General features: G+C 48.0%; 2 protein-coding genes across 5 annotated transcripts in view; one reads left to right on the forward strand and one right to left on the reverse strand.

Annotated features, from left to right (window-relative positions):
* Positions 1–17646, reverse strand: part of PTPA (protein phosphatase 2 phosphatase activator) — a 20572-nt gene extending 2926 nt beyond the window's left edge. The window contains exons 1-8 of one of the 3 annotated variants that reach the window (XM_081967582.1): positions 17468–17646; positions 11602–11702; positions 10934–11020; positions 8975–9100; positions 8393–8510; positions 5367–5466; positions 4822–4946; positions 4329–4429 (exon numbers count right to left, since the gene is read on the reverse strand). In XM_081967582.1, the coding sequence (XP_081823708.1) occupies positions 4329–4429; positions 4822–4946; positions 5367–5466; positions 8393–8510; positions 8975–9100; positions 10934–11020; positions 11602–11637 (693 nt within the window). In that variant the 5' untranslated portion in view covers positions 11638–11702; positions 17468–17646. Of the gene's footprint in view, positions 1–4328; positions 4430–4821; positions 4947–5366; positions 5467–8392; positions 8511–8974; positions 9101–10933; positions 11021–11601; positions 11703–14552; positions 14707–17467 lie in introns of those variants that run through there. The other 2 variants (XM_081967580.1, XM_081967581.1) reach the window with 2 other exon arrangements.
* CRAT (carnitine O-acetyltransferase) overlaps positions 17361–22063 on the forward strand; it is a 17751-nt gene continuing 13048 nt past the window's right edge. The window contains exons 1-2 of one of the 2 annotated variants that reach the window (XM_081967540.1): positions 17361–17486; positions 20990–21253. In XM_081967540.1, coding sequence (XP_081823666.1) covers positions 17460–17486; positions 20990–21253 — 291 coding nt within the window. In that variant the 5' untranslated portion in view covers positions 17361–17459. Of the gene's footprint in view, positions 17487–19804; positions 19938–20989; positions 21254–22063 lie in introns of those variants that run through there. The other variant, XM_081967539.1, reaches the window with a different exon arrangement.

Consider the following 22063-nt stretch of genomic DNA (forward strand, 5'->3'; position numbering starts at 1 on the left):
GCATAACGGAGGGAGCTCCCGTGACTTGTCCCAGCTTCTGCCAACCTAGCAGTTCGAAAGCACGTAATAAATGCAAGTAGAAAAATAGGAAACCCCTTTGGTGGGAAGGGAACAATGTTTGTTGCGCCTTCGGCGTTGAGTCATGCCAGCCACATGACCACGGAGACGTCTTCGGACAGCGCTGGCTCTTGGGCTTTGAAACGGAGATGAGCACTGCCCCCTAGAGTCGGGAACGACTAGCACAGATGTTCAAGGGGATCCTTTACCTTTAACAGGTGAGTGCTCACCTTTGTGACAGAGGGCAAGGCTGAATTTCAAGAGCTTTAACCTAAGGACAGGAACTGAAGCCTGTGGGGGGAAGGGGGGTGGGAAGGCCCCAATTCGAAAAAAAGGGCCAGAGGAGGCAGCAGGAGCTGCAGGGCCCTCTGAGTCATGCCTGGCCAGGGACTCGAAAAAAGAACGATAGCATGACTCATCCAGGCTGCGTCAGTCAACCCTAGCAAAGTTGGTCAGATGTTTTTTAAGTTCTTCCCAAGCAGCAGCTCATTTGAGGTTCCTCCGGAGCGAACCGGTGCCTTGGGCTGACCCGGTATCTTTTATTTATCTATTGGATTGTTATCCTTCTTTTACAGGGGGGTCCTCGACTTATGACCACAACCGAGCCCAGGATTTTTCTGCCGCTAAGCGACACAGTCCTTAAGGGAGTTTTGCCACAGTGGTGCAGTCAATCCCTGCCGTGTTGTTAGCGAAGTCACAGGGTTGTTAAGCGAATCTGCCTTCCCCACAGACCTTCGCTTGTTAGGCCGTCAAAGGGGATCAACTGATTCCTGCATTTCTAAAGTGATCTGCCTTTGCTTTCTTCACCCCTTCTTAAATTCATTTACCAGCCTCTCGCCTACATAGCAGGGCAAAATCTGGACGTACAGCAGATAACATGTTTTGTGCAGAAAGGAGACCAAAAACGTGAAGGAGTTAGCAGAGATGGATAGATCATCTTTCTTTTTTTCTTTCTTTCCTTCTTTCCTTTTCTTTCTTTCTTTCTTTCCTTCTTTCTTTCTTTCCTTCTTTCTTCCTTCCTTTTTTTCTCTTTCTCTTTCTTTCTTTCCTTCCTGCCTTCCTTTTTCGTTCCTCACCTTTATTATTTTACAAGTAACTCAAGGCAGTAGTTCATTGCATTTTATATAATGATCAACTTCAACAGAAACCATATCTTAAAGAAAAAAAAGAGAGACAGAAAAACTTTCCAAAATCCTTCAGTGCTTGGAGAAAAGGGACCTGGGGCCCAGACAAGCAAAGCCTTTCTGGCCTGCCCCTTCATGGCCAGGGACCCACAACGTCGCCGCTGTGGCTTGGGGCAGATGGTGGTTTGTGTTTGTGTTTGTGTTCCAAAGGGATGACCTTTCGCGCAGCCTTGGTTACGAAACCTGAGTTTGGCACCCCTGAAACGCCACTCCGCCCAAGCAGGTGGGCATCACCGTGGTGCCAAATGGAAATCTGCTGGAGAGGGGAGACTGGGGACGAAGTGCAGGAGGAGGAGGAGGAGGAGGAGGAGGAGGAGGAGGAGGAGGAGGAGGAGGAGGAAGAAGAAGAGGAGGAGGAGGAGGAGGAGGAGGAGGGAGAAAAAAGCACAGAGAGGCAGGGGAGAAAAAAGAGAGAGATGGAAAGAAAGGAACTGCAGCTGATTCCAGGCACAAAGAAAAGAACGAGCCGGGGAGCGAGAAGGATGGAGAGAGGAGAGAGAGAGAGTCCCGCAGTGACCCCAAGGGAACAGAATGAGTCAGGGTAACCATATTGAGCAGGAAATTACTCACAGACGCTGCGTTCCTGCCTCTCTGTTCCCAAGAGAATCGGCCTTTTGTAAATGGTTCCTCTGTCAGTTGAAAAAAAAATTAAGGGGGGGGGGGAAGAGGAGATGGAAAAGGGGAGGGGAGGAAGGCAGCTGAGCCCAGCTTCTTCCTGTCTGTGGCTTCCCTTCCAGCCAGGAAGGACTTAGCATTCCTGGCTCCCCCCCACAAAAGCCCCAAACATGCAATGCAAAGCTTTTAAAAATGTTTCGTTTTTCTTCTACACCTCCTTCTCAACCCCCACCCCCTTGCTGAAATTATTCAATTGTTCTGTAATAAACGATTCTTAAATTATTCTGCCCTTCTGAAATTGGAGCTGTCCCTTCCCAAAAGTTCCCCAAATTTAGGAGCTGGATTTATTTATCAATTTGTAAAAAATTTATTAGCCGCCCATCCCAACTGCAAGATTAAAACTGGGGAGAGGGGGCATGGACCCGCAGCGGGTGAGGGTTGAAAAGGGGGTGTAGAGGAACAAATAAACAATAAAATCTTTTAAAAAATCTTTGCATTGCATGTTTGGGACTTCGGAGGGGAAAAAAAGGCAGGAATGCTAAACCCTTCCTGCTTTTTCTTTTTTTTTTTCAGGCGTGGAATTTGTGAGTGGGAAGGCAATCGACTTCTGGCCCAAGATTTGGGCCTGTTCAGTGAGCCCCCCTACCCTGGGGATGGGGGGGTTAGGGGGGGTGGAGGCCTGGTTTGGAAATGAGGCCAGAGGGGACCCCACAAGAGACAGGGAGATGCTCTTGATTGAACAAAGGGACAAAGCCGGGGGCAGGCAGGAAGGAAGGAGGCTGCCTGGGAACCCAAGAGCTACGCCAGACGGCTGGGGAGGAAGAGAAAGGAGGCTGTGGGTGGACTCTCGTGGCCCCCACCGTAAGGAGAGTGTGGTCCCTCTTTCGGGGATCTCCAGAGGGCAGAGCTGTCCCTGTGTTACAGAAGGAGTGAAATGTGGTCATAGAAGATAGAATCCTAGGGCTAGAAGGGACCTTGGAGGTTTCCTAGTCCACCTGCCCTGTTAAAGCAGGAGATCCTATACCAATCCAGGCAAGTGGTTGTCCGGTCTCTTCTTGAAGACCTCCAGGGATGGACCCTCCGGACTCCAGAAGGAAAGCCGTTCCAGTGGTTAATTGTTTCCTCATCAATTCTTCTCTCCTAGGTTGGTTCCCATCTGCAGCTTCTCGTCCTGCCTCCTTCAGGTGCTTTGGAGAAGAGCTTGGCCCCTCTTCTTTGCCACAGTCCCTCAAGTACTGGGAGGCAACTATCATGTCCACTCCCAGGCCCAGCCCATGCAATTATCAGAAAAGAAATCCTGGTCCAAATGCCGACCCTACTGGCCAAGATGGAGGAAACTAGGAGGAGAGAGTGGGGAGTTCCTTGGCTAACAGCTTTGTCTAGCAAAAGACTAGACGTGCTCTCCATTCCACAGTTTTCTTACTGGGTAAACCTGCGGGAATCTGCTATTTTCCCCACCTGTTATGCAGCTGCGGGCTCTGCGCTCTCTTATCTGGCCGCTCCCTAGGCGGTCTCACTTCCCCCACATCTCCAAAGGTCATCCCCACATACCATGACCTCACCCTCCTCCTCCCCTCCCTAGGCTGAGATTCCGAGCAGGAAAATGAAACTCCCCTCCAGTCATGTTGTGGCTGCTGTAATTCTACCGTTCTGCCACTAGGGGCTGGTCTGAAGGGGATCCCGCGACCCTGGGAAAACCGTCATAAGTACCAGTCAGTTGCCAAGTGTCTGAATCTTGATCATGGGACCGTGGGGATGCCGCAACCGTCACGAGTGTGAAAAGGAGTCAGAAGTCGCTATTTCCAGTGCCGTCGTAACCTTGAGTGGTCACTAAACGAGTGGTTGGAAGTTGAGTCCCTGCAGTCCCTCCCTCTTAAGCAAAGCAGAGAAGGCCAAACCCGGTTTCAGGAATAAAACTGGGGCTCTTGCGGGAAATGAGGATTTATTTAATTTTTAAAGTCGAGCCTTTTCCATACAATCAAGGAAGCAGAAGGTGGAGCTGAAAGAACACAATTGGTGCCTGGGCCACGGATTTTCTAAGCCAAAAACTTCAGGGGTTTCTTTGAGGTGGCTGCAAAAATTAGAATACAAAACTACGAGTAGTCCTTGACTATTCATTTAGCGACCGTTCAAAGTTACGACGGCACTGAAGAAAGCGTTTTAGGACCGTTTTTCACGCGTACAAACCGTTGCATCGTCGCCGTGGTCACCTGATCGAAGTTCGGATGCTTGGCAACTGGCACGTACTTACAACGGTTGCAGCATCCCGGGGTCATGTGATCCCTTTCTGCGACCTTCCAGCCAAGCCAGATTCACTTCACAACTGTGCCAAGAGAGGTCGTAAAACGGGAGCAGGCTGACTGAATGATCTGGCTTAGCAACGGAAATCTTGTGCCCCAGGGGGGCGTCGTAAATCAAGGACTACCTGTCTCTGCTCCGCCAAAGGAATGGAAGGAAGGCGAAATCCCTCACCTCTGTGATGAAGTGGACGCATTCGAGGAAGATGTAGTCCTTACGGTGCTCGTTCACCACCCTCTCATCCACAAAGTGCCGAGGCTCCAGGTTGGGGTGATCTGAAAACAGGATCTCTTCAGAGCGGATGGAAGTGGGACCCTGGAGGGGACTTACTGGAGCCTGGCAATGCCCCTCGGCTCTCCAGAACGGACCCCCAACAGGAGAGACTTGAAACCAGGGCTCCTCAAACGACGGCCCCTGGGCCGAATAAGGCCCGCCAAAGCCATTGATCCAGCCTGCCTGGGACCACGAGGCTGCCCCGCCCACATCACACCGTCTACCCGCTGGCCCCGCCCACCTTCTGCGCATCCCATTTTTGGCCTTCCTGGCCGCCAGAAAGAGAGACAGAGAAAGAAAGAGAGAAAGAGAGACAGAAAGGAAAAGAAAAAGACAATCTGAAAAAGAGAGAAAAAGAAAGAAAGCAAAAGAGAGAGAGAATATCCCTGCTTACCAATCAATTGAGAGCTTCCCCAAATGAAGGGGAGGAACTGAAAGTCATCCAGACCCCAGACCCCTTGGCTGCCAGCCGGCTCCATCCGGTAGGTTTTCTGGAGTTTGCGCATCACTTCCAAGTACCTGAAACCAAATAAAATGGGATGGGTCAGGATTATATAGCAGCCGACCCCCAACTCCAACATAGCCATGAAACAAAACTCCATCGGAACTCCATGGGAAAAGCCCCTTCCCCCCCCCCCCTTAGACCACTGGCGGCAGAGGAAGCAGAGAGAGAATCTGGGGAGGGTATCTGGGATCTCAGTCAACGCCATAACACGGGCAGAACCTGGGGGTTGGACTAGAAGACCTCCAAGGTCCCCTTAAAAAAATGGTTATTCTATGTTCTCCGTTCACTCTTCGGGAAAGCAGATCTTCTGTCTCTCTCCCCTTGCACAAGAGGGCCAGAGGGAGCGTTCGGAAAGGAAAGAGTATCCGCTCCCTGAGGACTTTCTCCAAAGTGGCGTTCTCAACTTTGGCGACTTTGAGATGCGTGGACTTTACCTGTTGAACACTTTGAAGACGATGGCCAGCTGATCGTCCAGCCGGAGGACACCGGTTTTGCAAAGGCAGCAAAGGAAGGCAGCGAAGGCTGCTTCGTGGCCTGTGGGGAGAAGGGAGATGCTCAGGATGAGGGAAAGTTTGGTCTAGTGGTTAAGGTTAAGGCTACAAAACTAGATGTTCTGACCCAGGTTTCCCAAGACCCTGAAGCAAATTCCTGGTCCCGACAAAACCCCTTTTCTTAATTTCCCGTGAATTCTGCTCATTCACCTCCAGCAAAGTCTTTCGAGGGAGGATTTACAGTCACAGACCTTATCTGGCTTGGAGAGCTGCCAGGCCCATATCTGAAGAACTTGGCAAGGAATCTCTGAGGGTCACAGACCAATGATGCGAAGTAATTGTCTCCTGCAAACTCCACTCCTCTTTCGCTCCTCTTTTGTTTCCTCTGGGAGGGGCCCTTCATCGTCCCCCTGTGGCCTTCCTCCCAAGTTGACCCCTGTTCTTTAGCTGTTCCATTCATCTGGCAGCTCTGCGCATGCGCACACTGGGAACAGGTTCCAGCTGTTTGTCTGCCTCACTGATGTCTGACTCTGAAGCCAGCTGATAACTGGCATACGGCTCTGGCCCCCTCTCTGCCTCCGACAGAGCCCTCGTCAGAGCCTTCCCCAGACTCCAGGACTGGCCCAGGTTCCTCCCCAACCTCCTCACTGTCCCAATCTCAGGTGAGGAATATTTTTCAAAGCTCATTGTTTGGGAAAGAAGATGCTTTGGGCATTTCCACTTTTCTCCAGGAATCCTGTCCTCTGTCTGCATGAGGGTGACCAATGTCACTCGATCCTGGCAACCTTAAGACGGGTGGATTTCAACCCCCAGAATTCCCCAGCCAGCTCCTATTTTATTGTCTAACTACATCGGCATTGAAGAAGGCTGGAAGTAACTTTTTAAACGTTACTTTTGTGTGTTTGTTTTGTTCCTTTTGTATATCTGTCACTTTTTAAACTTTCTCTACATCCCCTTCAGGTTGCAATTTTGTATTTGGATTAGGTACTTTTGAAAACTAGTAACAAAAAATTAAAACAGTCATCCCAAACATTTAAGGAGCCTCTGCACGTGTGTAAATGCATGGAGCTAATCTGGGTTTGTGAACCCCAGAGTCCAATTTAACATTTCCAGAAAACTCAAAAAAAAAAAGCCTTCACACAAGGCAGTTCAACCTGGGTTTAGCTCGCACCGCTGTGACGTCACACAAAATGACAGTCCCATTTGTGGGTCAGGCTGGCTGGATATTGCTTGTACATTCAGGCAAACTAGGCTGGGCCACAGCTGTGTAAAAAGTCCCAGCAGAAGGAAATGTGAGTTTCGTGTGTGTATGTGTGAGAATAAACAGCATCAGAGTGGTCAATGCCTGGAATGCTCTACCTGACTCTGTTGTTACGTCCTCAAACGCCCAGAACTTTATCCTTAAACTGTCTGTTGACCTCACCCCATTCCGAAGAGGTCCGTAAAGGGGGCGTGCATAAGAGCACCAGCCTGCTTCCCGTCCCTGTCCTACCGTCCCCACTTATTCGTATCCATTTCCTTTGTTCATGTCCATGTTCATACTTATACCATTATCTCGTACTTGTTTGGCAAACTAATTAATAAATAATAAATGAATGAATATCTCATGTGGCTCCTGCTCCCTCCAAGCTAAATTGAGGCTCAGGTCTGAACTACAAAAAGCAAAACAGGAACTGAGGCCAGAGGTAACCAGGGTGACAGTGCCGACTGGTGGCTGATTGCGGCTGTTACGGCGGGTTCTCTGGCAGTCCTGCAGCCTTGAATTTTCCATGCGTTTTTCCTTTTAAAGATCAACTAGCTTTCCAAAAGTTCCTTCTTCCTGTTGCTAGGTTGCCATAGCAGTTTTGTAAAGTTTCTCCTGGGAACCTTTACGGAAGGCAGAACAGCGGAACAGAGTGGGAAGGGACCTTGGAGGTCTTCTAGCCCAACCCTCTGCTCGAGCAGGAGGCTCTGTGCCGTTGGGGCAAATGGCTGTCCAAAGCTCTTCTTAAAAGCCTCCAGGGACGGAGCACCCACAATTTTCTAAGCATCAGAGCTGGGGGCTACCAGGAAAAAAAATCTTGGCTTAATTTTGCCACGCTGTGCCTGTTTTAATCAGGGGCTTGCATTCCATGATGCAAGGCAGAAACTGCCCATCTTCTTAAATCATCATCCCCATCTCTAGCTATTATTATGGCGGTTCATGGCTTCAGCCCATGACTGGAGCTTTGGAACACAATTCCACTTCCTTGGGTCACTTTTCCAGTGCTGAAAACAGAACCGTTTTCAACTTTTGATAACAAGGATCATGTTGCTTGGCAATGAAACACTTATGCAAGGAAACTGCCATGCTCCAAGAGCATCAGGACCCGAAAGTCCTCCCCCCCCCCAAATCCCACTCCCTTCTAGCACTGATGTTGTTACCTAGTTGGGTCATGAAACGTCTGAAAGAAAGCCACCATGTTCAGAGAGCACCAAGGACCTCGAAGTCAGTTATTACTCATGTCCACAAAGCCATCTGCCGCACTGAAGGGCTGTCCTCTCTGGGGGCCAGACACCCACTCCCATCATCCCCAGGAGCCGACCACAGTTGCTTAGAAGATGGGCAGCTATAGATAAAGGTTCCCCTTGCACAGATGTGCCAGTCGTTCCTGACTCTAGGGGGCGGTGCTCATCTCCGTTTCAAAGCCGAAGAGCCAGCGCTGTCCGAAGACGTCTCCGTGGCCATGTGGCCGGCATGACTCAACACCGAAGGCGCACGGAACGCTGTTCCCTTCCCACCAAAAGTGGTTCCTATGTTTCTACTTGCATTTTTTACATGCTAGGTTGGCAGAAGCTGGGAGAAGGAACGGGAGCTCACTCTGTTACGCGGCGCTAGGGATTCAAAACGCCGACATTTCTGATTGACAAGCTCAGCATTTTAGCCACTGAGCCACTGCGTCCCTGTGATGGGCAGCTATATAAATGCTCTTAAATCAATAAACAGATACCTGTGCCATAGTCGATGCGAGTCGAATTGCCAACGGACTCTTTCAAGTACACAGCCACCTCAGGCACGGCATCAGCTTGCTGTTTGGGGATGACAGTTGCCACCAAGGACTCCGCCCCCTAAGATTTAGCCATAACCAAGCAATTAGAGACCCCATCATTGCAATCCAGGCCGAAGAATAAATCTACAAGCCGAGCGTGCGCCCCCCCCCCATCCAGCTATTAGTATTCACAGCAGCCAATCCCAAGCAAACGACGTGTGTGTGGACTTCAGGCACCAGCATGCCTCTGGTGGCATCTGGCCATGGCTAAGGCTTCTGGGAAATGGTGGCTGGCTGAGGAATTCTGGGAGTTGAAGTCCACCAGTCCTAAAGTTGCCAAGATTGGAGGCCCCTGCCCTAAGGCCAAGAGACTAAATCACAATTTAGATTTTTTAAAAGTCTCCTTGTTTTGCACTTGAGGCCCCTAAGCAAGGGGTTAGGCTAAGTGGCCTGTAATGTCCTCTCCAACTCTGGGAGTCTTTTCGGCCTAACGTGACCTCTGCCCCTCTCCCCATGGGACTTTCAGCCCTTCCCCCAGCCTACCTGATCCACTTTTGCGTACCACGTCCGGAAAGCTTTGTTCCCGAAGCGAGAAGGCTGATCCATGGGGGGCGTCTCATCGATCCACCGATCCAGGGTGTTGAGGAGCGCGACTAGGTTTTCGATGGGCTGTTGGGAAGAAGGTACAGCTGTCCTATCAGCCGGCAGTTAAGCAAGCCTTGAAACAGAATTCACACAACGTACCCTCTTCTGCCAGGCTTTCCGCTTTATACGGCCAGGCTGGGAATGCTGCGTGCCATTCCCATCACAGCGATACAAGAAAAAAAGATGCTGAGACCCTGGAAAGTGTGCCGGGGACTGCAGAATCAATTCTGCCCAAATTCTAATTTGCAACTGCAACCTTGGACCATCTGAAATGGGGAGGAGGGGGGAATGGAGGAAAACCCAGGGGATGGGAGGCAGGCTCAGCACTGATCTGCAGCCAGGGGAGGAAAATGAAAGCAAAGGAAGATGTCTTAGAGGAGGGCAAGAAGCACCATCATCTGCAACTCAAATATTTATGTTTGGAAGGATGCCCTCCTTCCTCCCTCCCTCCCACCTGCCCTTCTTTTTCCCTTTCTCTGTGTTTTCTCCTTCTCATCTCCCTTCCTTTCTCCTTTCTTTTCCCTTTCCCATTTTCCTCCCTCCCTCCCTTCCCCCCTCCTTTCTTCTCTCTTTTCCTTCCTTTCTTCCCTTTCTCCTTTTCCCTCTCATCCTCCTTTCTCCTTTTCCTCTCCTTTTTTCTCATCCTCCTTCGTTCCTTCCTTTCCCATCGTCCTTTCTCTTTCCTCCTTTCCTCCCCTTCTTTCCCTGTCACTTTCCTTCCTTCCTTCCTCGATCCTCCCCTCCTTCCTTCCCTTCCCCTTATGTACTCCAGTCCTAGGCTTGTTTGAGCTTGATCAATTAATTCACCAAACCTTTCCCTTCCAAATGTACAGAAGCCCTTGGGGAAAAAATCCTCAGCATGGAAAGGTGGGGAAGAGAGGGGGGGGGAGGAGACAGGACAAAGATAGCAGCGGTTCCCTCGACTTTGCCAGAGGCGTCTTCCTTCATGAGAAATCCTCCAGGCCCTTGGGCCAAAGTTTGACCATCACTCACCCTGCCATGTCAAACGGGAAACTGTCAAGCCCACCAATTTTCCCAGCCCTTCAAGCAAGAGCTGAGTGGAAAGGAGGGGGGAGGGGCTGCAATCCAACCAGCGCAGCGTGCAAAACAGAGGCAAAACGCAACTGAGGAGAACCAGCACGAACAGAGACTTGCAACAAACGTCAAGAATAAGTTCTGTTCAATGTGTAAAAGCAAGAAGAAAATCAAGGAAACCATTGGTCCACTAATGGGAGAACGTGGCAAGGAAGCGACGGGCAGTGGGGAAAAAGGCTTAACCTTGTAAAAACTGGCATTGGCCAGCGAAGAAGCCACAGCTCTGCAGCCACAGCTCTGTTCCTAACCCTGGTTCAAAGCTCAGGGCCCAAAGGCAACCGGTTTCTGCACCGTCTCCAGTTTCAATGGGTTAAAAAAAAGGCCTCGGCGGCCTCGGGGGTCATTAGCGTATGGGAAGGGTATGGCTGTCGTCAGCCTCCCCCAGGAACAGGGTACCCCAGATGCCTCTGAGCTCTCCTTAATCAATTTCTGCTGTGGTTGGATTAGCAGCCGAGATTGGTTTGCCTGCTGAGGCGGCCGCTCGCTCGGTCTGCCTGCAGCTGAGATCCTTGCTGTTTTCCAAATCTCTCTTTCAAGCAAGGGGAGGAATCTCTGTCTCTCTCTCCCTCTCTCAGGAAAGGAAGGAAGAAATGGGAGCCCGTTTGGCATTAGGCTGCGTGTGCTCCATCACTGGAGATTTTCAAAAACAGACTGGGCAACCAATTGACTGGGGCGGCATCCCATGATCAGGCGGTTGGACTAGAAGACCTCCAAGGTCCCTCCCAGCCCTATGACTCTATGAGAGACCAAAAGAAGGCCTACCTCCGAGACTTTATATTCACAGGTCAACTTCTTTCCCTTGATGCTTTCGTTCAAGGTTAGGATGAAGCCCATGTAGTCAGCATACGCCTGTTCAAAAACACACACACACACATTCACACTGGGTTAAGAAACCTCGACTCACAGGAGTTCATTTAGTGACCATTCAAAGTTACGACGGCCCTGAAAAAAGCAACTTGTGACTGTTTTTCATACTTAGGACCGTTGCAGCAATGCCCCCCCCCAGGGGTCAGGTGATCAAAATTCAGGTGCTTGGCAATTGGCTCATATTTATGACGGCTGCAGCGTCCATGGGGTGGGGGTGGGGGGTGCCACGTGATCCCCTTTTGCGACCGTCTGACAAGCAAAGTTGTTCACTTACTAGCTTAACAACTGAGGTGAGAAAGGCCGTGATTCACTTAACAACTGAGGTGAGAAAGGTCGTAAAATGGGGCAAAACTCGCTTAACCAATGTCCTCCTTAGGGACAGAGCTTTTGAGCTCAATTGTGGTCGTAGGTCGAGGACCTACCTCCTGAGAGGTTAGCTTTCTACATGCAAGGAACAGCCCTCCCAATTGTCCCTGCTCTCTTAAGACCCCAGAGTGGCCCTTTGGGGCTCCTTCACCTGCTGCCAGAGCCCAAAGACGGCAAGCAGAGCTCTTGGCCCCTACCTGAGAGCGCTTCCACTTTGCCATGTCGGGAACCATGTTGATTTCCTTCTTGGGGATGATGAACGCTTGGGACGGAGGAGGCTGCGTCTCCTCCAAGGCTTCTGGAAGAGGAAAAAGCAGATTAAATCACCACGGATCTTGGAGCGTTTCAACTTCCTTCAGGGGAGGAAAATCTCTTCAGAAGGTTTTTACATCCGTCTCTCAGTCGAACTGATTGCCTAAGTGAGATGCAAGAAGGGAAGTACGGCCCAAAGGCAATAAATGCCGGAGATTAACTGTTATCACCCAGGAGTTAAAATCCTCGGGATCCCTGTTTCTTAACTGTTCTGATGATTAAATCTGCAGGCAGGCAGAGAGAACCGTCTGGGTCCAGATGCAGTCAAGTGAACGTTTTAAAATAAGGATTGCATTTCACTGAGGAAATGTTTTAGGTTTCTTAACAAGGAGAAGAGAGGAAAAACGTAATTAAATCACTGCAAAGCCCTAGAGAGACATCCCCTATGATGCAAAAGGAGCGCTCTTGGTTTGGAGATCCCTCTTTCAAAGCCACATGCTTCCAAAAAGCGGCATAGAAATTTGGCAGATTTCAAAGGGGAGCCTACGCGAGTGTCCCTGAGATTGGAGCTGCAGAGTTGTGTGAAAAATGCACAATGATTAGCTGGAGTGGCAGCAGGATTCCAACTGGCTTCCTGGCCTTGGTATGCAGAACAACAGACTTGGAAGGGACCTTGGAGGTCTTCTAATCCAGCCCCTTCCTAGGCAGGAAACCCTAAACCATTTCAGACAAATCGGAAGAACTGGAGAAGATAACCAAATACAAAGGCCTGCAGATAGAAATAGAAGGACTGTGGCAAACGAAAGCAAAGAATAAGCCCCTTTGGCGCAATCCCGAAACATCTGAGGCATCACTTGAACACCATCGCCATTGACAAAATCCCCATTGGTCAACTGCAAAAGGCAGTTTGATTTAGAACAGCCTACATCCTGCAACCTGACGCCATGAAACAACATCTGTCTATGAATCCATAGGTGGACAAAAAATGCCAAATCCGACCTGAACTGAATTGGCTGTGTGATGAACCATAATAAGTTATTATTTGAACACTTGGAACACCATCGGCATTGACAAATTCACCCTCAGTCAATTGCAAAAGGCAGCTTTATCAGCAGCGGCTTACATCCTGCAACAATATCTGTAAACCCATCAAACAATTACATCTGCCTCTCCCAGGTCCTTGGGAACATCTCGACAGGTGAACAAAGATGCCAATTCTAGTCTGAACATCTGGCAGACTGTGCAATGGACCACAACAATTTATTGCCTGAACATTTGAACAGTATCAGCATTGACATCTGTCAATTGTAAAAGGCAATTGGAACAGCTGCTATCTTTATATCTGTAACACCATCAAAGAGCCACATCTGTCTATGCCAGTTGCTTAATAATAGGTGAATAAAATGGTAAATCCAACCTGAACATCTGGGTGACTGTGCAACGAACCGTACTAATATATTATTTGAACATTTGAATACTATCAGCATTGACAACATCCCTATCAGTTAATTGCAAAAGGCAGCTTTGCTTGGAACAGCTTACAACCAATTTCGCTGTATACATGATGTACAATGACAATAAAGTCTATTATTATTATTATTATTATTATTATTATTAACTTTCATTAAGCATGAAACTCAGTCAACTGAACATTCAAAAGCGCATCACAAATCCCATTGACTGGTGCTAACGGTTGATACGGGTTGCTGCCAGTGTCCTAGATATCAACCAGGTACCTTCTTAAGATGTACGATGTTCTGAGTAGTGGAGTTTTTTGCAGTTCCGCTGGTGTTATTGCAGGAGGCGGCAATTTCTTGTTGTGTTTTATAAAATTCTTAGACAGGGTACCAATTGCCCTGATGACATTGGGTATCACTGATTTTTATTATTATTATTATTCATTAAGCATGAGACTCAGTCAAGTGAACATTTAAAGATGTGTCAAAAATACCACTGACTGGTGCTAATGGTTGATACGAGTTGCTGCCCAACGTCCTAGGTGTCACTCAGGTATCTTCTTATAATATATGATGTACTGAGCAGTTTTAGCCACTATTATAATTATTATTCCTCAGCTTTCAACACTTCACTTAATGACCGTTCAAAGTTAAAAGGGCACTGAAAATAGTGACTTATGATCCTTTTTCACACTTATAACCATTGCAGCATCCCCATGGTCATGTGATTTACATTCACACGCTTGGCCACTGATTCACATTTACGACGGTCAAAAATTTTCTGCGGTCACGTGATCCCCATTTACGACCTTCTGATGAGAAGTCATTGGGGGGGGGATTCACTTAACAACCCGTGTTACCGACTTAGCAACTGCAGTGGTTCACTTAGCAACTTTGGCAAGGAAGGTGGCAAAACTTGGCACACTTCGCTTAACAAATGTTTCACTTAGCAACAGAAATGTTGGGCTGATATATTTATTCATTATTAAATTTATTATTTAAATGTAATATATGATAGATATATTATTAATATATAATAGAAAATATGATAATTACCATGTATACACAAATGTTAGAAGTTGAAAGATTATGATTATGTATATCTAAATACTATTATTGTTATTAGTATGTGTATAAAGTATATCGACGCCAGAGAATCACTAAGCACTTATGGATGTTAAAGGGGAAAAAAACTATAGATATAAAATTATATATACACACACATATACATATATATATTCACACACACACCCCGAGATAAAACTCCCTCACCCATCATTTTCTCTCACAGGGATGTTTTTTTCCCCTCCCTTAAGAGGAGCAAAAGGCGCACCGGCGAACCCGCAAGTAGGCCGTCCTTCCTTTCGGAAGGGAATTCGCTTCCCCCGTCCTGCCCCACCGGGGAAGGGGGAAGCTTTCGCCCTGGGGCTGACCCTTACCCGGCTGCCGCTCGCTCTCGGCCATCTTCCCGGGACTGAGGAGGAACCGCCGCCGCCGCCGCCGCCTTTCAGCCCTCACCACCTGACGGCCCTGAGGAAACGACGGCCCGCCATCTTGGGAAAGGGCAAAGCCGGCGGCGGCGAATAGTAATGCGCGTATAGGGAAGCCGCGGTGGCCATGTTTGTCGAGGGCCACGCCCGACTTGGCCCAGGGCGTCAGCGGGCGGCGACGTCGAAGGGCAGTTACTACTACGTCGCGCGCGCATTGACTTTCCCGCGTTGCGCCTGTCTCGGACGGTGGGGAATCTGCGAGGCGCTACAGGTGTTCGGCCTCTAGAGGGCGCTCCAATGATGCGGATAGTTTTATCTCACTATTAAAACTCAAGGCCGCGAAGCTCAGATTTATATTATATTATACTAATGTTGTATTGCATTGTAGTTATAATATACATACATACATACATACATACATACATACATACATGCATGCATACATCGATACACACACACACATATACATACATATCGTATCACACTTACTTTACATTATATTAGTGATGTAGTGTAATGCAATACATTACATTCAAGCATAATGTAGTATTATACTTTACTAATACTATACTATCACTGTAAACTATACTAGCCTATTCTATTTCTAATTCTACATAACAATGCATTAATTACATCATACCATAGCATACTATTATACTATGGCGTACTGTTCTATTTACATTTATTGTATGAGTGCTTAATTTGCAAGCCACCCAGTCATCTGTTGAGCTGGGTGGCTACAGAAATTGCATAAACACACAACTTGTTAGATCGGGCAATGGCTAGGCAGACTCAGGGTAACAGTGCAACAGCTCTTTATAAACAGCAACAAGTGGGAACCATCCAACAAAGCCTGGCTCTGACAGCAGCCCCTTTTGTAGGGAGCTCTCAGACCTCTCAACCAATAGAATCAAACCTCTGTTCCCGCTAGAATAGAGGACCTTGGTGGAAACCATAGCTACTATTGTAGATATCTAACACAGCTAATTTCTTCTTTTATGCATTTATTCCTTAGGCTGAAGTTTGGCTTTTTCACTCCAAACACATTTTTTTTAAAAACGTATTGCTGCTACATCTATGCTGCTTTAACCCCAAACTAAATATTTAATGAAATAAATGTTTTTTTTAAAAAATAATATAATTTTGTGAATTTTGATTGGTTCCTACAGTGTCCAGAACAGGAAGAATGGAGCACTAAATGCTAAAATGCCCAGTTTGCACAAAGTTCCCAAGGTGGGAAAACACCAAACTGGCAACGCATTCAGGGTTGCCTTAGGCACAATGTTTAAAATGCACAAACCGCCCTTTATTAAGATCCAAAGACAATATACACCGCCATTGCAAGGGGGGGGGGGGAATGGCCAGGGTTTGTCTTATGCTCTGTGGTTGTTTGTTTCCCTTTGGTTAATGGCCTGGCTCTGGTTAATGAATGAGTCATGCCGATTATTTCAACTGTGTTGACTTTGGCAACCTGCAAGGTGGACAATCACTAAAGTCACATTTTATCTTTGACCCACAAAAGAGCTGCCTTCCTTGCCAGCTTTCATTCAGCCCAGGTCCTGTTTGTCTTTTGGGCATTACAACTGCCCCACCCCAAGATTTTTACCCATAATCCACATCCCTGAATGTTCAGCTAACCTTGTGCCTGTCTTCTGCTCCCTCCTTGTTTTACAGCCGGAACAAGGGTTTATCAAGTGGGCAACTTGAAGACAGGTGGACTTCGTCTCCCAGAATTCCTCAACCAGAAGGCTTTAGGATGGGTGGATTTCCAGGACGCTTGCTAGGGAATTCTGGGAATTGAAGTCCATCCCATCTTTTAAATTGCCAAGGTTGAAAAAAAGTGTTTTAGTTGGTGATAATTTAGCATGTTATGCAAACTCGGTTTAAGTTTTCTTAATCCTTTCCTAAAGAGACACACCCAGATTCTTTGGCACTTTAACCAAGTGGTTTCCTGATCCCTGCCCTCTCTCTTTAAAATTTGGTTAATTAGAGCAAGTATTATAATGCATTTTGTTGTTTTGTTTCTGTGGTATCTGTACGGTATTGGCTATAGATGATGTCACATTCTAATATTTACCTAACAAAGTAGAAGGAAAACAAAAACATTTACATTGGCATTAACTATGATGTGCAATGACGGTATTAATAAACATAAGACAGTTTAGTTTTTGCCTCCAAAGTTAAATATAGTACTGTAAAGCATATACAAAGAGCTGCCAATTAATGCTGGGAAAGACAGAGGGCAAAAGAAGAAGAAGGGGACGGCAGAGGAGGGGGGGGGGGGGCTGGATAGAGTCACCGAAGCAGCCGGCGTGAGCTTCAATGGACTCCAGAGGATCATGGGAGAGGACAGGAAGGCCTGGAGGAATATGGTCCATGGGGTCGGGATGGTTCGACACGACTTTGCAACTAACATCAAAAGCTGAAAACTTAACAACCAGACCTCTGCTGAGCTGCTCCTTATTCTTGTTTGTGCCATATGAAGAAAGAGGAGACAGACTTTTATAAAACGTTTAAAGCACCGCTCTCCCTTCAGGAGATCTCCTGGTGGTCTCCCATCCGCGCCCTTAAAACTTGCTTCCAAATCCTTTTGCATTGAGGGGGAGGAGGCGTGTTTCGGTGGGGGTGGGGGGATCTTGCCCTTCCCAAGCATGGCGAAGGGGGGCAACATGCCCTGGCCAAAGATGGCTGAGTCTGGGACTCCGCCTCCCCCTTCCTCCCCCCCCCCAAAAAAAAACCAGCCGCGGGAGGGGCCGAGGCTCCAGGTTGCGCCGGAGCGCGGCTGCCCTTGCGGACTTTGCTCGGTCGTTGCGCGGGTTTTTTGCAAAAGCAGCCCCCCGATCCTTCCCCGGCGAAATGCTCACCTTCCTAGCCAGGAACATGGTGAGTCCTCTTTGCAAGGCTGTGCGGGCGCCCGCTTGGAGAAGCAGAAGGCTGCCCTTCTGGGTTGAGGATGGGGTGCTGCTGCTGCTGCTGCGCGGGGAGGGGTGGGGGATCGCGGGCAAAGGGAGCCCCCTCCGCCCCCTGCCTCCTTTGGCAAACCGATTGCCAGCCCTGACTTTCGCTTTTGCGCGCGGGGTTGGCCTTGCAAAGGGGGAGAAAAAAAAGTGTGTGTTTGTGGTTGCGTTGTTGTGTTTTCCCTGCTTGGCACCCCTGTTTTGGTCCAGGGTTGTTGGTTGTTGTTGTTTTGGAGGGGGGAGGACAAGGGGGCGTCCGCGAGCCTTTGGGTGGCACAGGAATATTCTCCTGCGCAAAGGGACTGGCCTAAAACCTTGGCTTTCAGGGGAGGTTTCATTCCACCCCCTTTTAAAAAACGCCGGGGGGGGGGGGACATCTTATTTTTGGCTGTTTCGGAAAAGGATGTTGTTTGTTTCGTTTGTATGTTGTGGTTCCAGTTGTGAATAAGAAACAGAATGGCAAAATAGTTTTTTTTTTAATCTGGCAAGAAAATAACAAAAAAGAATCACAACCGAAACAAAACAAGGACCACAATTTTGTGAATCCCGCACTTAACATAGTTTGTTTAGTGACCCTTTCAAGATGAGGACGGCATTGAAAAAAGTGACTTATGACCGTTTCTTTCACACTGCCTACAGACGCTGCTGCGTTATGGCCACGGCCCTGTCACCAAAATTGAGACCTTTTTTTTTTTTTGACAACTGGCTGATATTTGGTTTCATGCTCTGTAGGTACGGCCTTCCCTTCTGCCTTTTAATTAATTAATTTATTTATTTATATTTGGTGCTTCTAGACCGCCCCCTCTCCCAGAAGGGACTCGGGGCGGTGTACAGTCCATAGAGAATATCACAAAATACAATAAAAAAGTGAAATATGTACAGTTTGGAGGAGGTTAAAATGCAATTAAAAGAACTGTACAAAGCTAATATAAATATAAGTTTTAAATCCTAAAACAGACACAACAAATTAAAAAATCCTAAGATAGCCAGATAATAATACATTTGCCAGGAGGGACAGATTGTAATTATGCCAGGCCTGCTAATCGGAACAGGTGAGTCTTCAATTTTTGCCGGAAGGAGCGGAGGTCAGAAGTGGTTCTAATGTCGGGGGGGAGGTCATTCCAGCTGCTTTATTAAATCAACAAAGCATGAAGGTGGACCTAATTAGCTTCCTCCTTGCGGTGGGCAGGGTCAGTTTCGGTACCGTCCCGCTAAAAATTAGGATAATTTATTAGCGCCAAATGTAATCGATGTCTTGCAGAGATGTTAGTCCTCCATTTTGCGGTAAAAGGGGCCGTGGCATTCATCGTTAAGCAGTGCAGTCGTTCACCCAGGCATCACACGGCCACGACAATCTTTCCTGCCGTGGTCGTTGAGCAAATCACTGCAGTCGTTAAGCGAATCCTGCTTCCCCTCCATTGCTTGTTGTGAATTTGCTGACTGTGAGAGTTGTAAGTCAATCGATCACATGACCCTGGGAAAGAGAAACTGTCATAAGTACATGCCAGTTGCCCAGGGGTTGAATTTCAATCAAGAGACCGCAGGGACGTTGCCATGCTCGTGAGTCGTACAAGGACGGGTTGTAAGTCACGTTTTTCATCACCCAAATTTTGAACGGTCACTAAATGGACGGTCACAATTCGAGGACATCTGTAACGCAATGCAACATTTGAAAGCACGGTTTGCACCCTAAAAAGCCACCTTTGCCAACAGTCCTCAACTTACGATCACAATACAGGCCAAAGTTGCTAAGCGAGACATTTGTTAATTGAGTTTTGCCCCGTTTTGAGACCTGCCTTGCCTCTGTTGTTAAGTGAATCGCTGCGGGCGTTAAATCAGCCACATGGTTGCTAAGTGAGTCCGGCTTCCTCATTGACTTTGCCTGTCAGAAGGTCGCAAAAGGGGATCAGGAGACCCCAGGGACACCGTGGCCGTCATAAATACCAATCAGTTGCCAAATGCCTGAATTTTGACTGCTGCGACGGCTGTAAAATTTGAAAAAAAATTCAGTCGCTTTTTCCAGTGCTGTTGTAACTTGGAACGCTCGCTAAAGAGAACAGTTGTAAGGAGGGGACTCTCGGTAGAAGCAGACCTTCCCGAGTGCATGTTTGCTTAGCTAAAGTCGTTAGCCTTTCACAATCCTCGTTGGCCGGGCTGGCTTCCAGGAAAACTTTGCTATGAGTAATTCTATTAATTAGACTACAGAGAAGCACCGAGTGCTAAGTGGCCCAGCCTAAATTATTTTGGGGTGTGCTTGAGGAGGAGGTTGAAACTGGGGCTCCTGGTTCCTGGAGAAACACTTTTTCCGTGTACAGATTCAGTTTCGGGCATGTTTATTGCCATGCAGGGCGACTCCGGTCGATGCCAATCCCGAATGGTAAGAGCTGTCGGGCATCATAGCCCTGAAAAGGCGATTTGGGGATCCGGGCATCCAACTGGCATAGTTGGTTTCACTGGGGTGCCTGCCCTGTGCGGAGGGTCAGACTGGAGGACCAAAAGGGGGCCCTTCCAACTCTAAGCTCTTTCCTTCAAAGGAGATTATTTCTTGCACCAGCAGGCAAGGAAGCCGCAGAGCGGGCTGGTGAAAGACGGCTAGCGCAAAAGTTGAAAGGAAAAATAAAATAAAACAGCAGAGAATTCCCACGCCGGCAGGCTGAATGTTACTCCTGCTGTTTTAAAAAATTGCTTGGAAACTGCTGGAGGGTGGGGGGAGTTGCTTAACCGCGTCAGGTTGGCAAATAGAAATAGGTTGCACCCTGCTTTTAAAAAGTGCACCTTGAACCGTAGGGACCTCGTAACTGGTTGGGTTTGCGGTAGCAAAATAATAATAATAATCAGATTTTGCTTTCCCCCACAACCTTATTAGCAGAGAGAAATTTTATGAGGTGCAGCAGCTCGGTTTGAGTGCAGGGAGTGACTAGACGGGGTTTAAAAACGGGATAGTTTTTAATCTGTTGAAATGAATCTGTTCCTAATCTGTCTCGTTTTAATTGCTTTAGTCTTTTTCTGTCTGCCTTTTTTAAAATCCGTAAGCCACTCGTCTTCACCTTACAGGGGACATGCGTGGCACAAATATTTAATAAACGACCCATAAACCGTCATAAAGTAGAATGCGAGATGATTGGCTTTCGTTAGTTGAAAAACGAGGCTACCAAAGCGCCTGGTTTTGACACCGTAGGTAGCATAGTTTGCTTCCTCAGATGCCTGGGGAAGGGTTTGTGTGTTTGTGTGTGTGTGTGATTAGTCAAATTACATAACAAGGCTGCTTTGTCACCAACCTTGTTGCTACAGTTACTCCTCGACTTACAACCTCAAGGAGTCTTGTTTAAAAGGCAAATTAAAAACAAAACAAAAACAAGGACTGTTCTTTCACACGCCCATGTTTCGTAGGGGAAGGAGCACTCACAGTTGTGCTGTTGTGTGTTACAGGCGAAGCCATCCAGCTGGTTGAAGCCGGTGGCCTTACGGAAGCTACGTGGCCGCTACCTGACCCACCAGGAAGGGCTGCCCCCCCTGCCTGTGCCCCCCCTGCAGCAAACTTTGGATCGCTACCTGTTAATGCTGGAGCCCATCATTAGCGATGAGGAGCTGAGCCACACCAAGGAGTTGGTGCGGGATTTTCGGAAACCGGGCGGCGTTGGAGATCGGTTGCAGAAAGGGCTGGAGAGGAGAGCCCGGAAGAACGAGAATTGGGTAGGTGGGATCCTGAGCACCGTGTGTGTGTGTGTGTGTTGGGTTTGAGAGATCTATTGGTGGAGGTTCTCCGTGCTCCTTGTCCTGGTTCTCCCAAAGGTGCTTTCTCAAGAGGCCACTGGATTCTCTTTGTTTTTCCCTCGAAGGTGTTTCGCTTCTCATCCAAGAAGGTTCTTCAGTTCTCACTTCAGTTCTTGGGAGCTGAAGAAGCTTCTTGGACAAGAAGCGAAACGTCTTCAAGGGGGAAAAAACCAAAGAAAGTCCAGTTGCCTCTTGAAAAAGCACCTCTGGGGTTTTAGAGACCCTTTCCAATCAGTAACTCCGAGAGGGGTCCTCAAATATGAGCTAGCTGTGTGCGGCGGCAGCCAAAAAAGCCAACACAATCCTAGGTTGCATTAACGGAGGGATAGAATGAAGATCACTACCACTTTATAAAACCTTAGTAACATCACCCAGCTCAGAAAGCATCAAGGATCCCAACCATTGACTTCCTCCTCCTCTCTGCAAACCCCACTCCCTGCTAGACTGATGATATCACCTAGTTTGGTAATGAAACGTCCACAAGAAAACCACCAAGTTCAGAGACCACCAAAGACCCGAGCCTGCAAGCCATCTTTTCTTTTGGACTTCAGGCCTGCCACACCTTCTACTGTGGGAAAATGGGAGGAGATTAAACAGAGCTGAGTGATATGTAGCCATAACAACATTCTTCTTAGAAAGCCAAGGTCATCCTTGTCTCAGCACCTGGCCGGAACTGGATGGGAGGAATCTGTCTTCGTAGCAGTGGATGATTGGACCATGTGATGGACT

Source organism: Natrix helvetica, assembly GCF_964273705.1.
Source record: "Natrix helvetica genome assembly, chromosome: 15".
NCBI lineage: Eukaryota > Metazoa > Chordata > Lepidosauria > Squamata > Natricidae > Natrix > Natrix helvetica.